The 22,917-nt window shown below is 37.2% G+C and overlaps 1 protein-coding gene across 3 annotated transcripts in view; it reads right to left on the bottom strand.

The window, feature by feature from the left end:
* The window catches only part of esyt2a (extended synaptotagmin-like protein 2a), a 44,210-nt gene that overhangs the window by 3,571 nt on the left and 17,722 nt on the right, over positions 1-22,917 (bottom strand). For 2 of the 3 annotated variants that reach the window (XM_026941045.3, XM_034314688.2), the window contains exons 7-19: positions 15,071-15,126; positions 13,815-13,935; positions 12,756-12,932; positions 12,302-12,384; positions 11,310-11,358; positions 10,832-10,921; positions 9,838-9,933; positions 9,490-9,591; positions 5,840-5,914; positions 3,934-4,020; positions 1,687-1,836; positions 1,128-1,549; positions 844-942 (exon numbers count right to left, since the gene is read on the bottom strand). In XM_026941045.3, the coding sequence (XP_026796846.3) occupies positions 844-942; positions 1,128-1,549; positions 1,687-1,836; positions 3,934-4,020; positions 5,840-5,914; positions 9,490-9,591; positions 9,838-9,933; positions 10,832-10,921; positions 11,310-11,358; positions 12,302-12,384; positions 12,756-12,932; positions 13,815-13,935; positions 15,071-15,126 (1,607 nt within the window). The remainder of the gene's footprint in view (positions 1-843; positions 943-1,127; positions 1,550-1,686; positions 1,837-3,933; positions 4,021-5,839; positions 5,915-9,489; positions 9,592-9,837; positions 9,934-10,831; positions 10,922-11,309; positions 11,359-12,301; positions 12,385-12,755; positions 12,933-13,814; positions 13,936-15,070; positions 15,127-22,917) is intronic. The other variant, XM_026941046.3, reaches the window with a different exon arrangement.

Below are 22,917 nucleotides of genomic sequence, written 5' to 3'. Positions count from 1 at the left end.
TATTTATAGACCATCACACTGATATGTGATTTTAGAACATCCTATTTCAGATCTAGTCGCCCTTTGCTGTTATAACAAACTAGATTTTGGAGCGTGGCTGTGGGGATTTGTGCTCATTCAGCCACAAGAGTATTAGTGATATCAGGTGAGGAGGCCTGGGGTGCAGTTGGGAATCCAGTTCATCCCCAGTTCAGTGGGGTTTTGGTCAGGGCTCTGTGCAGACCACTTGAGTTCTTCCACTCCAACCTTGCCAAACCACATGTTTATGGACCTTGATTTGTGCACAGGGGTGTAGTCATGCTGGAACAGGTTTGGGCCTCTTAGTTCCAGTGAAGGGATACTGTACAGCGTACAAAGAAACTTTGTGTCAACAGTTTTGGGAAGGCCCACATATGGGTGTGATGGTCAGGTGTCCACAAACATTTGGCCATATAGTATATGAAAAAAGGGGCCATAGTCCAGCAACGTTAAACATGAATCAGTACAGTTTCTGTAGCAGCTCCTCTGTTGTGGGTTATCCAGTCAGTTTTCACAGACTTTCATGTTTTTTTAAATTTTTTTATTTACCCTCTCTGGTCTGATTAGTGAACTAGCAACATGGCTTGTTCTAAAAAAAAAAAAAAAGTCATAAAATGCCATCATCTTAGCCAGAAATTTTCAGCAATGCTACTGTATCAGGCCTTGACAAATTGCCAGATCAATTTTCTGGCACTTCAACTGTGGCTTGCTTTCACATGTAACTGGTAACCTAGATGTTTCCTTTAGCTGTGTACCAATACTACGAATTGGCCCTTTATTGGGACTTGTGTATACATGCATGCATGTGGATTGTTGTGTGGTTACCTGCAGCGGTGTACCACTACTATAAGTTTGTTCCGTTGGGCACTGTGTCTTATTGTCAGCTCAATTTCTCCCAGGGGAAAATGACCAGATGTGGACCCACTGTAAAGACACGCACATCATTATTATCTATTATTTACCATAATAATGCATTTTGTATCAATTCCCCTTATATCTTCTTTGTTCAAATTATCATAAAAAAAAATAAATAAATGGGCTCAGCACTGATCCCTGAGAAACCTCACAGATCTGTGTGTGTGTGTGTATGTACACAATGGGTCCTTTACTTTTGTAGCTCTTTAAGCCTGTTCTGTAGCTCCTGGGAAGCATATGGATGAGAGATGTCAGAGGCAATGCTTGGTGTTGGCTCTTTGTTGTTCAGGTTCATCCGAGAGCCTGAAATCGCCAAGTTAGATGTACTCCTGCCTGTATCTGCTAGACGAACCGGTGAGTCCTCCAATGGGGTGTTAGAGATGGACTCACTCAACCCTTGGAGGTCAGGGACAGACTGATGTTCAGAAACAAGTGGGAGCTGTGAAGAAGGCTTGGAGCTGACAACAGAACCTGAGGTTTTGGGGGTGTTCTTCGAACTTGAGGCATTTTGGGCAAGACTGGAATTTGATGCACTGGGAATGACACTGGAACTTCGACTGCGAACCTGCACAGATGACGGCTGGTCTGAAACTGACAACTTCTCCAAACTAAGAACCTGGAACACATATGCGCCCACAGCAAATTTTCAATTAATGCTGATCTGTTGAATATGAAAGAATTACTATTTAAGTTTGTGCTAAGAATGTGATAATATGTGTGTTTATGTGTATGAGTGAGTGTTCTTCTGTATACCCTTAGAGCAATCTTCATTTTGAGAGTAGCACTGGGTCCTGCACTCTTCAGTGGAAATCTCTGACTGAGGGTCATCTGCTCAGCCTGCAGCAGCTGAGTCAATGGGAGAGTAAAAGTCCCCAACGTACACTCATGCCTCTCGTCCTTTACCTAAAGACATAATCAAAAGGACATATGTAATGCAGCCTGGGAATCCCTGCACATGATGAAATTTTGACGAATTGTAACTATTTGTAATTGTTAACTGAAAAAGATTTCTCTTTTGCATGTATCTCAACCAGAAGCAAAGTCATAGCATTTCCTAAAAGTGAACAGGGAGAACATTACATTTAAAGATTCCATTTCAACACCACTGACAGGCACAAACATATTTACATTTATCATATCTAATAAATTAGGTTAGGTTAGGTTCAACTTTACTGTCATTGTCAGAGTATGACTACAGAGACAACAAAATGCAGTTAGCATCCAACCAGTAAATTAAAATGAGGTAACAAAGTTATGGTGCAATAAGTTAACAGTGTACAGTGTTACTACTAATAAGTAAATTATAATAAATAAATAAATCATAATAATTACCATGAAAGATTGTCTATCTTTCTACCGACTTTCAGCAGTCATTCCATGTTTAATAGCAATATAACTTATTTTTTTATAAAAAAGAGCTACACTGATACATTATTAGAAATTATCATCTATCGTAATATACTATTTTACACATAAACACTCACTAAGCACTTTATTAGGAACACTAAAACTAATACACCTACTAATACTGGGTAGGCCCTGAATTCCTCATGGCATGGATTCCACAAGATGTTGGAAACATTCCTTTGAGATTCTGGTCCATGTTGACATGATTGCATCACGCAATTCCTGCACATTTTTCAGGTGCACTTTTATTCTGCGAATCTCTCGTTCTAGCGCATCCCAAAGATGTTCTATTGGTTTCAGATCTGGTGACAGGGAAGGTCACTGAAGAACACTGAACTCATTGTCATGTTCGTGAAACCAGTTTAAGAAGACTTTTGCTTTGTGACATGATGCATTATCATGCTGGAAGTAGCCATTAGAAGATAAATTGTGGCCATGAAGGGATGCACATGGTCAGCAACACCACTCAAATAGCCTGTGGCATTCAAGTGATGATTGGTATTAATAGGGCCAAAGAGTGCCAAGAAAACATCCCCTACACCATTACACCACCTCCACCATCCTGGACTGTTGACACAAGGCCGGTTGGGATTGCATGGATTCATGCTGTTTCATCAGACCAGGCTACGTTTGTCCAGTCTTCAACTGTCCAGTTTTGGTGAGTCTGTGTCCACTGCAACCTCAGCTTTCTGTTTTTAACTGACAGAAGTGGAACACGACATGGTCTTCTGCTGTTGTAGTCCATCCACCTCAAGGTTTAATGCACTGTGCGTTCTGAGATGCTTTTCTGCTCACCACAATTGTACAGAGTGGTTATCTGAGTTACTGTACCCTTTCTATAAGCTCAAACCAGTCTGGCTGTTCTCCACTGACCTCTCTCTTCAACAAGGCCTTTCTGTCCGCAGAACTGCCACTCACTGGATGTTTGTTATTTATTGAGATATTCACTTGAGATTATTTAAACATCAGCAGCATTTAATCACAAGTCTCATCTTCATCTCTTCCCTCAACTGTTCACTTGTACATTGGTACTGAAATAATCTCTTGATTAATTCCCCATTTTTGTTAGGCTGTTTAAACATTTTAACACTTTGTCTGCTGTACAGAGTGTATAATTGCATTTCTGTTTAGATGATGATGAGGCCAGTGTGCAGGGCATTGCAGACAATTTGACAGCCGGTATCTAATTACAAACTGAATTGATCAGGCTTATGTACATCTTGCTATAGCATGGAATTTTCCAAAAAAAAAAAATCTAAGCCTGATATTCACTGTGTGCAATAATCACAATTAACTAGCAAGGGAGACTCATTGTTTTGTGTCATTATTGTGTTTGTTAAACTGGCTCTTTACCCAATGTGATCTTTGCATGAATATAGCCTACGCAAAACATATGTGTGAAATATGTTGATGGTTTCCTTATATTTTGTCTGTTATAGCAGACAAAATACATTTGGTCAAAAATTATTATTATTATTTTTTTTGCTAGAATTCAGGCACAGCAATATCAGTTTTCCCAGACTGCCACACCAACACACAATGTGTCTCTGTGTGTGTGTGTGTGTGTGTGTGTGTGTGTGTGTGTGTTGTTACCTCCACTTCTAGGTCCTGAGTCTTTGGGTTATGTATTAGGAATGTGAAGGCCTCCTCCCAAACAGGCTCATTGGTTTTATAACGTGTCTATTAACAAAACAAAAAATTTTACATAAATGCAAAAACACCTAAATATAACCCAGTGAATATTTAGGCATAAATACTTCTGAAGAGAGAAATATTAGGGACAATCCTAAATGCTATTCTGGTTGAATATATGAGAGAATATTCTAATATGAGTGCAGGTATTTGTAGCTTGTGGGAGCTCAACTGATTTAAAAACTTGGTGCTGGTACCCATGCTTCTGAAGGCATGTGAAATGTTGGTGGACCCTAATGATATGAGCAAAGCCACAACTTTAGGATGATTCTACAGACCATTTCAGGTGGGGTTTTTTTGGGTCTTTTTGATGTTTTGCCTATGAAACGTAACACAACGCCAACTCAGAAATGGCACTACATAATCAAAAATATTATTCATTATTGCTAGCAAACATATCTGTTATTCAGACACATTCTGATGCTACGTTCTTTTTCCTTTATAACTTACAGCTATAGCTACAGTGACTGAGCTGTCTCATAGCTTAAATGTCAGCTGTCAGATTGATTAACCACCCCAACATTCGGCTAAATTTTCATATCACTACGTAATACTGAGAAGCCTAATCATGCCAACTGATAATTTCATCCGCAGAAAACATTTACATTTACCAAGCCTTGAATACCTAAATACCATTCCAAAATTATAGAGTGCTGTTGCACGAATATGTCTGCGACAAAAGCATAAATGCATACAAAAACTGACTGAAATGCTTTTAATTATTTCCTAAAGTCTCAGTCAGTAAAATAAAACAAAATAAAAGTTTATATTGTTCTCTCTATTTTTAACTCCTGCATGTTTATTCACTCATCTATTAGCATTTTTTACACACACAATATAACCAGGCACTTGATTGGTCGTTTAATATGATCTGATTTCTGATATTGATGGTTAATGTAGACTAGAGCATTCAAAAGTGTCAGTGTCAACCATTCTGGTGATATGGATGGAATTCAACAGTGTCTAGATTACACCATGCTTTCATGAGTGTTCGAAATCTTTTTAAGACAACATCTCAAATATTTTCAGAAGTTTCGAAAGTAATAAAGCACTACACTTCACAGTGCACAGATACACATGTTCAGCTCTTTTTTTATTCTCCCACGTCAGTGTGTTTATGTTCTTAATATTATTCCAATTTAAAGTCTACAGCAATAGTTTCTCTGATATTTAATGTAACTTTAATATGGTGGTACGATTCATAGATTACAATAGTAGAGCGCATCTTGTGCACAATAATTACTACATAATGCTTAAGTAAATAAGACATGCCTAATTAGCATGTAAGCTGTGAAGAGACAATAGGAAACACATCAATGACTAAACATTTGCTGGAATCCATAAAATATTAAAATGGAGATATTGAAACATAAAGATCATTCAAGATGAATGGAAAAGTAAAATGATTATTTATTTATTGGACTGTTCAGGAAAGATTCCCTTTTTTACTTGCTCAATAATCAATATTTGCATTCAGTCAGATTTTATATAACTTATAAAGAATCACACAGAATAATTATACAGCCTATTAATGACTTTTGTAATTTTGGGCATTTCATACTCAGATCCCCAAACACTATCTGCTGCAGCTTTAATGTTTGCAGAGCTTTTGCTTTGAAAAATCCCCACCAAACTCTAATGTGTTTAGTTATGTGCAGCTAAATGTGAATTATTCATGAATGTAAATGAAATTAATGTAAATTAATTCAACACAATTAATTAAATTTGCTGTGGAGGGAATAAACATAAAAGCACAAATAACGAACACAGTCAAACAATACTGTGTGAGCATGCACTTTACTCTCACCTTACTCTCAAAAACCTTGTGTCCAACTTTAAACTGGACCAAGGGACTGGGATCACTGGTGACTTTCTTCGCAGACTATAAAGTAACAAGTGACAAGCATAAGTTTCAATGATTATCATGTTATTAAATTACATTATTTTACATATTCAATGTCTCAATTATAATCCTCATAGACTTGAACAGAACAAAACAAAATATATGCTGGAATATATTTTTGTACATAAAACATTTGATTTGAAATAAATTTTAAAAATAATGTAACATAAATGTAGAAAACAACCACAAAATCAAGTCACTTTTACTAAAAAACAAACAAACAAAAAACAAAGTTGTCTATTCAGAACTGATTTATGCCTGTTTGTACCTACTGACGTTTATTTAAGACCTTAAATGATCCTTCAAATTGTTTAATTGTTGTAATTGTCCATGAGACACACAGCTCTCCATTTCACATGTTAACGCTATCAGATGTAATTCGTGTCGTGCAGCCACAAGACTGATTTCCCCAGCACATGAGCCACCCTCCTCACATACATTACAGTGCTCCGTCTCATGGTGAACTTGGAAAAGAGCTCCCTAACGATGAAGCATACTTGCCACCCTGTCAGCACAATATGTGGCGGATATTATGGGCTACTTGCACTCAGGGCTATGACATGTTTCCTTTTTTAAAAAGCGCAGTTCTCACGTCTCCGGGAGCATAGTTTACATTCAGCAGTACAGCAAGACACCTTGTTAGCAACAGCACAATCTTCTTTGCGGTGAAGGGTGTGGGCTAATGTTAGCTTGTGTGTTTGTTTCTATTAATAGGTATTTTCTTATCTTGATAGTTGTGTATGTAAGATGAACCATTGTATGTTGCTGACGTTCATTTTCGGGAGCTCCTGCAGACACCGTGTGTAAGATAGCACCAATGCCATTATAGTAGACAAACTGGAAGTAGAGGAACTGTTATGGTTGTAACTGTCATGGTTATAATGCAGAAGTGTTTGTGCCAGTAGCCCTTTGAACTAAGATGTGCTTTACCAGATCCTGCTGAGGATGCTAGGATCACTAACCCCTAACCTGTTGGAATGAAAGAACTTATAGAAAAAATTTATCAACCTGAATCTGAACCCCATATAGCACAGTTGACCACATCATTATCTCAGTGAGAGGACCACTAGCTCTAGCTCGCTGGAGATTCAAGGTTTTTCTCCCCCCATTGGAGAGAGGTGGTCACCATGGACACCTCCATCACTGCTGTGATGTTATTTGTGATAAGGTTATTTGTTTAATTATAGCACAAAGCCAACAGTCCTAACATTTTATCATAAGGAGATGAAAGCTGGCAGGCTTGTCATTGGTTGCATATATCTATTTTTTCATATTTAAAAATGTGACATGTTCATTGCATTCATTCCAATTTGAAAACAAATATACAAGTTCTCAAAGTGTATTCAGAAACATAAAAACGGCCTACCGATGCTGTATTCCGAAGGCATTGAGTCATGTCTGAAATGAATGTTTAGAATGCTCTTTCCTAGGTGGCTCCATGTGGCCGATTTTTAAAGACATCACAGAAATACGATTTTATTTGTAGGAAGGAAATTCTTGGTGCCGTCACAGGACATTAACTCTGTTTTTCCCAAAGAAATAGTAATTAAACCTATAGCCTAGTGGACTTAAGGGATAGTGACTGTTAGCATATATCGGTAACCTGGCAACATGGTGATGCATGCCTCTCTCAAACCTTTTTCTTAAAGGTACCTTCATAAATATCAACATGGTACGTTATAAGACAACTAACTTTTGCAACAGCATAGAAAGCAAGGCAGCAAGCAAGACACCTAAAGACTATTAATCATTTTATTACTCATCACCATAGTGTCACAAGCCACTGAGGACAGCGCATTATGCGCCGTCACATACGCCCACATCAAAAACCAATATGTTTTTTTTTTTTTTGACAGAACAGCAATGCTGATGATATTTTCATCTCTGATAGACAGAGAATCTGAACTACTCACTAATTTTATACTGTTTTGAAAACATGCTTTTACATTAAATCATACAATGATTTTCTCACCTTAAAGACTAACTACACTGCTTTTAAATGCAGAAATAAAAGATCCTCTGTGGTCATATTCAAGCTGCACATCTGATTTTGAAATGAAAATTTTGAAATTTTGGAATTGTTGAAGTCAAAATATAAACACACACTGATCTCTGCTGGGTCTTTTATATCCCTCACACATGTGATCTGACACCTGACTAAGACACATGACCTGAAAAAAAGACCAACTTTAAAAGCTGAAGTTTTACTCACTGATTGTTTATGGTGTGAGTAATAGCTAGAATGATAAAGAATCAGTGGTGTGCGAGGAATTAATTCCGGGAAATATACCAAATAAAATCACCTTGTGATCTGTACAGTTAAATTGATTACGTGTAATGCGCTGATGCCTTGTGGGTGGATGCCGGACACTAGTAGGAACATGATGACACAATTCGTTATTTTAATCATTTAAGGCAGAATATAACGTCAACCGATCCTGCCATAATGCGATTAAACAAACCAAATGTGATTACACAAAATAAGATTAAACAAACTAAGGGGCATGTTCATTTGACGTCTTGGCTGGTTGGAATATGGAATCGGTGATGATGACCCTGCTGACCTTTTATATCATTATAGCGCAATTACTGTGTAAAACATGTCATTTGACATTGAGTCTGTGTTATGTTAGCCATCCACAAATTTGGATCATTTGGAACAGAAAAATATTTCAGATTTCAAACCCAAAATCCACCCCACTTATTATGCATCTGTGAAGAATGGATGAATGTATAAATAGGAGTACCCTCTATATTGCCTTCCACTACACACAATTACAACAATACATCAAAAACACAACCATAAATGAAAAATAAATATTACCAGAAACTTCACAATCACCAGCACCTGCTTCTGCCAGCGCAGACTACACCAAGAGCAAGCAAAACTTCACTGATTTATGGTCTAACCAACACCCAGGCCATTAGTTAATAAAAGCCATATAAACAGCTCTAATTTCATGCAATGTGAGAAATTGTGTGTGCAGTTAGTGGATGTGTTGCGGGTGATTTACAAAAATAATTGCGTAAATGACAACGGCACACAAAATAGAGTCTTTTGCATGTGATAATTGTTCCCGATCGCTGTGGCAAGTTCGGATCTCAAAGAGAAACTGAAACTTGTCGCACTATGAGTGTGTAATTATGAGTATAATTGCAATTTTAGGTGTTCAGATGCAACTGCAGTCCATTAAGGCAAACATGCAAACATACATGTGTTCTTTTGCAGATCTGAATGATGCCATTAGTAGATCAGGCACATTTTTATTAAGTTGGTAAGCAGACCTTTAGTACATCAGCTGTACAGACACTTTTATCTTAAATGCCTTTAAATTGCATTTCTGTTACTAGAAAACCATCACAAAAGGTTTGCTGTAAAAATACTACTACAAAACAAGCACACAGACAAATTAAAGTGCCAGATAAAGTCCTGCAGAAATCAGAAGTCATCAGGAAACATGTACAAGGAAACACACTCAAAATACAAGCACACACAAAGAAAAAGATACTGAAGTGCAAAGATAAAGGAGCACGAGCAGAGGCAAAAGACTCACAAACAGAGTCCTGTATAGTGTTGCCGTGTTCTCACAGAACACGAACCCAGCAGAGCGACGCTCCTTCAGACAGCCACTGGACAGATTGCCTTCAAACACACTCTTCACCATAAGAAACATCATGCGAGAGCAAGGGAGGAAAAGAAAGAGGCAGAAGCTGAAAGGGGGTATAAGGAATCAGAAATACAGGAATGACAAGACAAGTAGGAAAAGAATTACCAAAAGGGGAAAACCACGTAAAAGAGAGGAACCATAGCAAGAACAAAACAAACACACATACATATATGTATATGTATACATGCTTGTGTGTGTGTGTGTGTGTGTGTGTGTATATACATCAGAACTTACAGGCAGGTTCTTGGCTGAGTCCAGGTGTACAAGCAGTAGTGCAGAGGAGAGCCCATCATTTGCCTGGCCTTTATCTGCCCTAATACTGCTCAACACCTGCAACATCAAACACATGTTCAATACCTGCAACAAGCGTATATTTGTTCAACGTCAACAAATGCACCTACTTGTATGCACACAGTTGCTCAATGCCGCCTTTCTCTCTCTCTAACACATACACACACATATAGCTAGCATTACACGTGTACATTTTTATATTTCTTACCAGTCACGGCAACGTGTCATCATGCAAAACTCTTAAACACAAGTTTCATGTTTAAAAAATGGGATTAAGGCTATGAGGAAATAGTCTTTTAAAATGGTGTTGAAATGGTTTTTTAAAATGGTGTTGAAATGGACTTTTAAAGGTTCAAATGTTTTTTTATTCTTTAACCCACCTAACTGTTGGAGATCTTATCTTGAAAAATAATAATAATCTTACCTAATGCACCTTTAAGGCTTGGAACTAAAACATTTTTGTTGATTGGTGTAGTTAAAAAAAAAAATAATAAATTACCATACTGTACCACAATGAAGACCCTAAGCTTGGCATGACAACCAGAGGTAAAAAGCCTTACAGAAAAAACCCAAATCTAAGATTATTCCACTTCACAATAGTACCAGTATGTCAGAAAAATATGAGTTTTTAATCTATCTAATCATTTTTTTCTTTTCATTTGTTCATTTTCAGTAACCGCTTTTTCCTGGTCAGGGTCATGGTGGATCTGGAATCTGGAAACACACCCCGGATGGGACGCAAGACCATCGCAAGGCACCATGCACACACGCATTCACACACTCACCTTCGTATGTTTACAATTTTAAATTAATGTTTATTTCTATTTATGCAGCATTCTAATGGTCTGATGTCATACAGGTTTATTTCAAGCACATTTATGTAATACCATTTGTGTGTGTGCGTGCACGTGTGTGTGTGTTTGTATGTGTCAGTCACCTGGTCCAGCTTCTCTGGTGTGGCAAGAGGCGAGAGCCACTCTAGCTTTAAGTGTAGTTTTCCTGTTGCCACCTCATCAAGCACAAACCACTATATATACACAGATCCACAGAAACAAAAGAAATACAATTTAGACTCTAAATCACATCAAAATATTTTAGGGCTTGTTACTAAAATATAATATATATTTACACATTCCACAGTACAAAATCAACACCCACATTAGAAAAGTTAGACAAGAAATGATAAGAAAAGTTCCTTGGACTGTAGGTTTAAATAGTCTGATTAAACAAGATTACTAAAATTTACCTAAGAATTTCATAATTTTTCACTTCCATTGTACTTAAAAAATAAGGGATCAGTTTCAACTAGAATAATGTTGCCAAGTTCCAAATATTATTCAAAAAAGAACAGAATAAAAGAAGGTAAAATTGTGAAAAAAAATAAAAAATAAAAAAAATCACGATTTTTTTTTTACCTCATCAACTTTCTGCTCCTTCTCAAGCTCATTCAGATCAATCACAAGCCTGGAAGCAGAAAGAAGTCTTCTTAAATCACAAGATAAAATAAGCAGGTTAAACTAAGCCCACTCTGTCTTTCAAAAAATAAAAAAACATCAATATAAGTTTCATTTTTGGCATCCACGTCAGATTATCTGCAGTTATCAAATGTGTTAAAGCAGATTATGTTGGACTTTTGTGGAACCGAGCACGATCATAAGAAAAACACACAGAATGATATGAAATAAGCGTATGGAGCCCACCACAGCAGATTCACACAACCTATCAGTGAAAGCCTGGTCAGGTGATTTCATCTGCACTGGGGCTGAGATTTTTCAGTCCGCTTTAGTGATGCTTCTGAGTCTTCAGACTCACAATCATGTGTGTAAAGAACGTGAATGAATTGGATTACGCTATCATTCTTTTTTTCCCCCAAAATGTGTTTGGAGGAGAAACTAAAGGTAGCAAATTGTCCATTACAAAAAAAAAAGACAACAAAACCGTGTCTGGCATTCAGAGAAAACACAACAATAACCCGTAAAGCATTACAGATTTGAAACTCTAAATATATACATACGTTTTATATAAATATATAATATATATATATATATATATATATATATATATATATATATATATGAAGATTATATAGGGAGCTACATTAGTGATTATATATATATATATATATATATATATATATATATATATATATATATATATATATATATATATATAAAATCACTAATGTAGCTCCCTATCTGTGTTTAAGCATGTGTGTGTATAAAATACTTTGCCCCAATATTATTATTATGCCATTAAAAAGACCTCTTGCTATACTGCATTTTTCAACACTAGTTTCATAGTAGAAATTTTTGTTCTCTTCTACGTGAATAAAACAATTTTAGCATCATTTGTCTGGCCACAATACTAAATTATAGTACATGTACATTTTCTGATACAGAAACGTTACCTGCCGAGGAAGTCATCTTCATCAGGGTCTTCATCAAACAGCTCAATTTCCAAAGCATGTCCTGGCAAATCATACACCAATGCCTGTAACACACACACACACACACACACACACACACACTCTCCTCAGAGATAAGATTTACTACTAAATATGACATTTCAGCAATGCTCTTCATTTGATTTCCAACAGGGGTGGGCCGCACAGCACTACTGCCGTAACCCACTGTTTAAAAATTACAATCCCATATCTGTCATCACACTGTAATCTTTTATACTGTGAGACCACTATAATCAAACGGTGGACAGCCAATATCACTCAAACAACACAACAACCTTCTGTCTTCATTTCCAGACACGCATTAGTGCGCAATCTTTAGCATAACAACGTTATTCTATCTACCACCACTAACTCAGGTCATCTATGGTTAAAAATGATAAGACATGACAAAACAAACCTCATATACTTCATTCCATTTGGGATGCAGGCAGTCCTTGATGACCTTGCTCTGGAAGAGCTGATTACCAATCTTAATGACGCCGTATGGATCAGACTTCCCTTTGATCAGACCACCCAGATATGTGTCTTTAGCCAACAGATCCTGGCCTTCTAGAAAATGCACTCGTAAAACACCCTGGAAATGCAAAGTGCACAAACACACAAATGTACACACAAAAACAGACACATAGCCATGTGTATATATATATATATATATATATATATATATATATATATATATATATACATATACACACACACACATAAACAGGGGTGTATAATTAGGGGTCCAGACACATACTGCTGGAACTACATTTTTTTTTTTAGGTCGGGCAACTCTGAGGACAGGAAGCACAATTCTCTGATTAGATTCTAAGGGGTGGTATGGAGCAATGTTCTCCTGAGCTATGAACAAGGCATAAACCCTAGGACCAGTTTTTGCATAATATGCTAAACTTAATTTTGCCTGCTGGTCCTTGGGTTTATGACTAAGGTTCAAAACACACCAAAAATCAAAATACTCACAAGACATGGAACCTTAAAAATAACCAAAACTTGTTTACTTGCATTTATAAACATTGGGCCTCATTTATTATACGAACAGATTTATTCATAAATTGTTTGTATGAGCATTTACACAAGAAATTAGGTATTAATGAAAACCTCTAAATTTGGGAAAGTTTTTGTATCCTACTTGCGCTCCTTGAAATTAATCAACTAATCAACTAAATTAATCAACATCAACTAACGTAAAATTCATATGTCAAATCATATCATCTGCAAAGTAGTGTAAGTTAATATAGGAATGACACTATCAAGTTTAACTTATTAACATATATAAACTGTTGATTTCAATTACACACAAATATTTTATTTTTTAATTGTCAACTTTGCTCTTTCTGCTTGGTGCGTTTCGCCTTTTATGGAGTTTTGTGGACATCAACAAATTTTCATTTAGAAAATAGCATTAAAATAGGTTCAGCACACGTGAACCATTAATGGCACAGTGAGTGGATACCTTTGGCATTGGGAAGCGTAATATGGCCAGTAGTGCTTCTCCCACCAGTGGAATGGTGATTTTCTGGGGAAGCACCAAGTAACTGCAAATAATGTCTTCAATCACACCATCACACAGTCCTCTGAGAGAGAAAGACAGAGACACAGACAGAAACTACTGATGATGTCCTGAAACACTTTGCATTCATTAATAACTCTATTGCTGGATCAATCAATTCCACAACCAACCAACCAACCAACCACACCCTACCCAACAGTTCTTTACATCAGTGCCATCTATGCTGTAGTTTTCTGCATTAGCGCTAATATCTGATTGGGAAGGTGGGTCTCAGTATGTGTATACAGCTTTAACCCTCCTAGACATGAGGCTTCTTAACCTGTCTTTCACTTAAGCTCAATATCAACTACCCTTAATCTCCAAGCTCAATCAATTAACGTGCACATTATCTAAATTCATCTAGATATGTTCACTATATTTACAGTCTATAGGCCCCTGAATGCCTCTTGGGTGTACACACACGTGCAATATACAATGCAAATGAGGACTTTTGACTGAGGTAGGAGTGGTTCATTTATTTGTGTAGCAATTTCCTAGACTGGCCACTAGAGGGCATTAGCTTTATTATTTGATTGGTAGGGTTTTCCAGTCTGTGTGTATTTGTGTGTGTGTGTGTTTGTGTGTGTGTGTTGAAAGCACACAGACTTAAGGGCTTACACCAACAGAAATAGGTAAAACCTTTATACAGCTAGAAAAATCAGAGAAAGTCATACAGGAAGAGAGAGTCAGAAAGACAGAGACAGACACACAGAGAGAGAGAGAGAGAGAGAGAGGAGCAAGGATAAAAAAAACAAAACATCTATGAAAAGCATCCATAACCTTTTATGGGAAAAAAAATCTGAAAACCAAGTGTGAGGGGGAGCAAAAGGCAGCAACATACAACAACCCAGCCACAATAATCACCACACACTCGCACACACTCACACACACACACACAGTGGGCGGTTTGGTGAATGATGCAAATCGTTCCATTCTTGGTGTGGCTCTCACAGGCAGTCTAACAAGGAGAGCAGCATATCCAGAAGTGCAGCATGTAGTGGTGAGTTTGTGTGTTATAGCAAAATTCAAAACCATGAACTCAGTGTTCTTGTTTCTGCCTCAGGCTGTTTGCCTGGCAACGTCTGTAAACGAGAAATATGGCTCTCACGGTTTGTATTTTTGTCCAAATAAGTACAATGTAATAATGGAAAATTACTCACTTCAGTCCTGGGATGTCAAGCATGTTAGTCAGACCTGTCCAGTTAATATCCAACAGCTGAAAAAAAAAACACACACATACACTCGCACTTAAGAATAAGTTTTCAGTTTTATATAGACAGATACAGACAATTTTATTTATTTTTTTTTTAAGTTTGTTGTTGTGCGCTCATTACACAAAATCACTTTGGTTAAGAATTTAAGTCTATAATAAGACACAAACAGTAACTGGACCAGATTTGTTCTCAGAAGCAACAGATATTTATAAATGTGTACATTTATCACACACTGTTTCTGAGGAAGCTGTAATGGGGTTTTTAAGCTGTTGTCTTTAATAAGTACTAGGTTTAGTTACAAACTGATCCATAGGAAACTTTTACTTCGGTGCAAGGGTTCCTCAAAGTCCAATCAATACGGACAAATTCCGCATGGCACAGTCAATAATCTGTGGTGTGCCTGCATGCACTGTCAGGTTAAATATAATACTATTTAACAATTTGAATGCTTCTTAAAATGTATGGTAAGATGCTACGATACTTGATGCTTCATATCAAACCTCATATTGTATGGTACAATATTTGTATGTGTCAAATACAATATTCTAAGTATTACAGTATATATGTATATGTATATATAATTAATGTTAATTAATTAGAATTATAATTATAATTCCACACTATTATTGATTTGCCACTTCAGTTGTGATAACAGCTAGTCTGCAGTTTAATTACATTTTATTTCTTCAGTGTAGAAAGCAAAATACGTGACACTTAAATATAAACGTTTACTGTAAGAACAAGGTGTTAAGCCCATTTCAATCTCATTTTACACCAGATGCAGGTCGAGCACCATGTCAGCACCACTTCCAATATGCTCCCATGTTAATCAGTGTGGCCATATACACCAGATGTGTGTTCACAGTGAGTATTCCGCAGGGGCAGAAACACTATAAATTACAATATTTGTGCTATACTGCAATTAATCTAAATAGTACATGGCTATACTTCAGCCTATTGCAGCAGTGCTCAACACTGGAGGACAAATCTCACTGGATTACCAAAATTTAATTAATAATCATGAACATGCTCATAATAATCTGATGGTAAGTACAGCCATTTACGTGTTTTTTATTAACCCAGTGTGAGGAATAAATGCTTTATGGTCTGTATACAATGATGCATTTTTCTCAGACTGGTCATGGGAATGATGCATATGCATTGTCACATCGATTAACATTGGGGTGTATTAGAACCAGCACAGCTGTGGTGCTCATGTCTGGTGTAAAACATGCTTTGTCTTACTAATGCCAGCCAAAAACTGAAAGTTTTGCCCATCATAATCGACTATTCAGTACAGGCATGGTAAGAAAGAGACTAGATTTAAAAACCACTGGAACAAGTTTAAGAAATGTTTGTAGCATAAAATTTAAAACTATGTACTATGTTCAAATTTAAGACCATTTAATACTTATTAGGGCTTTATATTTGGCTTATGAACACCTTCCTACTAAACAATTTTAATAAACGTGTTTTTTTTTTTACAGCAATTCTATACATCTATACATATATCATAAATACATTTTGAGAGCTGCTCTTCTACAAGTAGAACATTAGATTTGCTTTGTTATCACCTTGATAATTCATCTGTGTACACATGTGTTCCTGTCATTTATCAGTCCTGTTACTGTGTATAATGAGTGCAGCTTGGAAACTCTTTGTTGGATGACCTGGGAGTTTGTTGTTAGGCAGCCACACTGAGAGTCATATTTCCCCAGGAAAAAACTGATAATGCGATTGCTGTTATTATTAATGTTCTGAGGGAGTGCTTAGAATGCTGAATAGACCTAACAGATAACGGACTAGTCCATGTGTGCATGAAGCTCACTATCATATATTCTAACATATTCCAATGGCCAGCCATTTACACACAAAAAACCACATTAATAAACATATTTTTAACAGTCAAATCATGACTTGTGATCCCTCAACTGGTTAAAAATTCCATGAGGTTGAATCTGTCTCTCTGCCCAGTTTGTGATGAAATTGGGGGAATTTTGCTGCAGCATCACCTACTTTCAGGATTACATAATCTGCAAATGTAGCGGCAACTTCTAAAATAATAATAATAATAATAGTATATAGACAAACAGATAACGAAACAGGCTAAACAAACTTTAAAACTGAGTATTTTGAATAGTTTTAATGTTGCATTCTAATTTTAATTTATTAATGAACAGCAGATCATACATTTTAACTGTTCACAGTTACATTTAATGTTACGGCACGTTTGCAAGACTCAAGTCTTCCGGACAGAGGAGTTCTCGCTTTCCGGTTTCTCTCTAACATGACAAGCAGCGTTTTTAAATTAAACGCTGATTAAAAATTAAATCAACTTCACCATATCAATGATTATATGATTTTCCTTGTTATATAACATTGAACCCTCTCATTGTCTGGAGCGCCTGCCATACAAGTCCCTGTGATTGAGCTGTTATAGGAACAAGTATTAGAATAAGCACATTTAATATAAACTGTCATTTATGTTACAGTTGTGAATATTCTGATTCAGGCTGCTATAGAAATTTAATCAACACCTTCCGATTCAAGAATTCAACCGTGCTGGGGTATAATTATTGTAACTGACACAATTGCTTTTATAAAAAAATTTTTAAAAAATGACTGGACTATAAATTTGGCTGTGACGTCATCACTCACACCACATATATGCTGCAGGAAATTCTCGCACCCCCAGCGTAAAATGCTTTCCTGCGTGGAAGCAGCTGCGTGCCTCACCTCTGAGACATAAATACAGCAATGGATCTGCGAGTATTAACACACATCTTTTATTTAGCTGCTCATTATGTACCATTCGTGAAGATAACACGGCTCCTCCAACACTTATCTTACCCAAGTCATTTATATATAGTAATATAGTAATAGATTACAGATAAATTATATTAGTATATTGTCTGTTTTTGTTTTTTCAAAGCTCTATTCAATCTGTATTTGTAATACACTATAGTTTAAAGCCTTAAGTCCTGAGATGATCAGGCCTGACTGCTTTGTGACCCTACTGGCTTTTCTCCCTCATCCAAAACAAGATGTGAGTGATGAGATTGTTAGAAACTTTATTCACCTCTTCAGAGAAGATGCTGTGTCCAACACTTTTCAAATTCTTGAGGGAGTCTTTTCTATAAAGATTTGCATTAATATTACAGCAGCTAAATTAGCTAAACCAAAAACTGGATTCCAAATGGCTCCCTACTCCCTACATGAGTGCACTACATTTAGTATGAAGTATCTGCTGTACTATATTGTGCTGTTTGGGTTCAGGATTTAGCCCTTGGTTCAGGTACACATCGCAGTTAAAGTACACGTGTGTGACTTTCCCCAGTGAAGCGTCCACACAAAAAGGGCATTTTTAGGTCACCACCTGTCTCAAGATAACCAGTCAAACAGCTCTTTACAACTGTGGAGACAGCACCTGTCTTTTTCCTTCCAAATGTCAACTGTCCATTTACAGTGAGCCTGTGCCCTTCCTGTCAGCTCGAACCAGTTTTATCCATTCTCCTCTGACCTCGTTCATCAAGAACTCCCGCTCACTAGAAGTTTTTCGCTTTTTCACACCATTCTGTGTAAACTCAGTAGACTGTTGTGTATGAAAATCCCAGAAGATCAGCAGTTTCTGAAATACTCAAAGCAGCCTGCCTGTCACTAACAACCATGTCACGGTCACTGACATTTTTTTTTCACCATTCTTATGTTTGATGTGAACAACTATTGAAGCTCTTCAAGATTTTAGGACTGCGCTGCTGCCACATCATTTGCTGATTGAATCATTGTATGAATGTGCAGGTGTACAGCTGTTCCTAATAAAGGGGGCAGTGTGTGTGTATATTTTTTTACATAGGGTAATATACAATATATTTATAATGCTGTGATCTGTCTGTCTGTCTGGCCCACCCCTCTATAGTCACAAACTGCATCCCACCTCCACACACACTTGGGCACTGTTCCCGAAAGTGCATTTTTCAAATCTTTTGATTGGGTGGACACTAACAGAAATAGAGGACATACTGTATAACACCAGGATCATGTGACACACCAGACAGACACTGCATCGTATACCAACCTGTTTGATTAGTAAGGGAAACTGCAGCAAGTTGTTACACACAAATCATTCCTTAATTAGTGTATTTAATTAATCATCCAGCAAACATCTTTTTGTATTCAGTGGGCATAAAGTGGTGCTCTCTCTCTGGCATTAAAATCACTTTCTGTGAATTGTGCAAATATCATCTGCAAGTCAGATGCTTTACATCAGGCAAACAAATATCCTCTCCAGAATGCTATTAACAATTCAATCACTGTTACTTTTCATAAGTGAATATTGATGGTGACTGGCTGATGCTGTCTGCAATATGTGTGTGCAAGTGTGTGCAGGACTGTTTTTTTTTAAAAATCCCAAAAATCCAACTCACTCCTGCCGTTATTATTGTTTGCACCTGCCCACAATATTTTCTGTTGATTAGTTGCTTCTGTTTGTCAAAGTATAAACAAATTTGCATTTAAACCACAGTGACTCTGATAAAGCAGGATAAAGCAGTTACCGATCATAAATGAATGAAAGCGGTAAATATGTATACTCTATTTGTCTTGCAGGCTGCATATCTGACCGCCTGCTCCCATTTTCACGAAAGTAAAAACTGACTATTAGGCTGCATGGTAAACTCAAAACTGAAAATCCACTGCAAGACGACATTCTAGTAAATAAATAAAAACAAACAAAAAAACCTAATGGTCACAAGTGAAAGATGTTTACTCCTAAATGTTTATTACAAAGCCATGCACACACTATGGCATAATGCACTATGTAAATCAATAATCGAATTATTGATAATGTGAGCTACATAAAGCCTACACTTTCATTTTCATTCTTTTTATGACACAGTGCATTAGTATTTTGTTTTGCACTTAAGGTGTGGATTGAAACCGCAGCAGCCAATCGTTGTCAATGTTCTTTCATGAAACATGCTGTCACTCATAGCAACGGGGGTCAAACCTGTATTTGCTCATAACTTTAGGAACTTTAAGTGACATGTAAAACTAGTGGTAACATAAGATTCTTTGTGAATAAGGGCCCTGATCTTGTAATGGCCACAGAAAACAAAACAGAGAAATCGTTCTGAAACAGACTCCGTAAAGCTCAGGCAGGAGGCAGGGCCTTTGGCAATGAAACAAACAGATCTCTGTGAGTGAATATTGAAGTCAAACACAGAAAACACTGCCAGAAATGACCTCAAACCAAACATCTTCAAGCACATGCCCACAGTAAAATGTTATAACAAACATTAAAAACATCTACTTCTAATTAATATTTCCAAAATAAACTAATGCTTGTTAAACCTTATTTCTTAACTAATACTCTTTTTGCTTTTGAATATTCTTATCGCATTACAAACATCCAAACACAGCCCAAACATTTGTGCCACACCCTAATGTGTTATACAGTAGGTAAACACCCTAACCCTTAGGGCAGGGACGAAACAAAATACACACACACACACACACACACACACACACACACACACACACATACACAGAGGCAGCAAAACATTCTTCACCAAACATGGGCATGCCTGCGACGGTCAGGCTGTTTCCGCAGAGACGGCACAGAACACTGAAGAGGTTATTACTGGATGGTGTACAGCACAAATGGGAAAGTTAACACAAGCACTACAGTTAGCTCTGTTCCTCTGCACACCACTTTATACAGCAAACACTGAATTACAAAAACAACACACACAACCCCCACCCCCAGAACAGTCTGACTTGTTGATACTATGTTTGTGCCATCAACCAGCACAAATGTTTCATTTCTCAGCACAGAGGCCCCCATAATGAACAGGAATAGAATGATTTCTGACCAGAGGAAGTGCTAAATTCATCCTTACAATGTTATATTAATTCCACTAACATCATCCTCATCAGTCAGCTGAAACTTAAAATTATCAGACACTTGTGGTCTTATCAGGCACTTATCAGGCAAGTGTGGTTTTGGTCTATAATGATGACAATGATGTCCCTTTTAAGGTTCTCACTATACGACCATTCCATTTGTCCTCAAATTCAAAATTGTAAAATGACCAAGAACCCCAAAATCCAAGAGGTGGGATTTATTGCCTTCTTACTGTGTTTGCTTGTAGTTTGTGCAGTCAATCAGATTAGCTTTCTTCAGTTCCGGGGTTAAATTGGATCTCGATGATGGGAGCTGATGACGCTAGAAATGTGATTTGACGTTGGAGGCTGTATGGTCAGGATGCAGCTGGTATAAACGGGCTAGCAGGGCTGAGACATAAGGTCTCATTTTTGTAATCTACATAATTGTTTTAAAGCAAATTATTTTGGAGCTTTTGTGGAAGTGCAACAGCATCACCAACCGTCATGAGAAAAATACATAGAATGGTGAAACGCCCTCTAGATCTGATCTCTATTTGGGCTTGGATTTTTTAACCAATGTCGTTGACACTCCATTACATATCAATAACAGTGCCTGAGGAGGTGCACGTGAAATACAGTCAGGGGGGTACTGAGCGTAAACAACGCGGATTATGTCCTCAATCATCCTTTTTTCTTCCCCAAAAAGCTTTTAAAGGTGAAACCAAAAGGTAGATAGACTAAGCACACATTGTCTCATCAAAGTACACAAAAATACAGATGACAAAATCCTAAGCTGAGTATGTTTTTTTTGTTTGTTTGAACCAACAGGTTACAGCTCTGTGTTTGGTAATTGGAGGAAACATGGCATAAACCCAGTATTACCGACTTAAAAAAACTTGAAAATTAAAAAGATGGAATCCTGGCAGCTGCTTATCTGCCAAAGAGTGTGTGTGTGTGTGTGTGTAAAATAATTTGGCCCTCATCATTCTTTTTAGGGCATCAATGAGTGCTTGTGATATAATGCACTGCTCAACCCTAATAGTTTCATTGTCAGACTATTGAGAGATATTAGATTTTAGTCTCCCATCTAATAGGCCTCATTGGTCAGGATCATGCTGTGATGTTACCTCATTACGTTGAAGATGAAGCATTTGGCTGAGGGTGTGTATGTGCCACAGAAACCAGGCGTACCACACTATAACATTTTAGTGTATACTCCTCATTCCTGTCACACCCTAATACCTGAGGTAACACATCCCAAAGTCAAGCAAAAGCAAGCCCTAAACCAAACTCAGATACTAGGGGCACTTCCATGCAGTTTTCCCTGATGCAATATATACTGTATAGCCAAAAGTTTGAGACACCTGACCAACACACCCATACGTGGGTCCTCCTCAAACTGTTACCGCAAAGTTGGAAGCACACTATTGTCTAGAATGTCTCTGTACGCTGTAGCATTACAATTTCCCTTCACTGGAACTAAGAGGTCCAAATCTGTTCCAGCATGACAATGCCCCTGTGCACAAAGCGCCATAGAGACATGGTTTGCCAAAGTTGGAGTGGAAAAACTCAAGTGGTCTGCGCAGACTGCAGGCCTCCTCGTCAGACATCAGTGCCTCACTAGGCAAATTCCAACAGCCATGCTCCAAAATCTAGTGGAAAGACTTCCCAGAAGAGTGGAGGCTATTATAACAGCAAAAGGGGATTAAATCTGGAATGGGATGTTTCTTTTGAAAAAAGAAAAAAAAAAAACATTTTGTGTGATGGTCAGGTGTCCACAAACGTTTGACTATACAGATTACATCAGCTGAGGTAATTAGCTAACTACCAGTAAAGCTTTGTGAATATCAAAAGCACTTTCATTTGGGTTTATTTTTTCAAGAAGGCCAAACAGTTTCATTTTCTTTGAA

This window comes from Pangasianodon hypophthalmus, chromosome 21, assembly GCF_027358585.1.
Source record: "Pangasianodon hypophthalmus isolate fPanHyp1 chromosome 21, fPanHyp1.pri, whole genome shotgun sequence".
In the NCBI taxonomy this organism is placed as follows: Eukaryota; Metazoa; Chordata; class Actinopteri; order Siluriformes; family Pangasiidae; genus Pangasianodon; species Pangasianodon hypophthalmus.
This window is presented reverse-complemented; position numbering and strand designations above follow the sequence as displayed.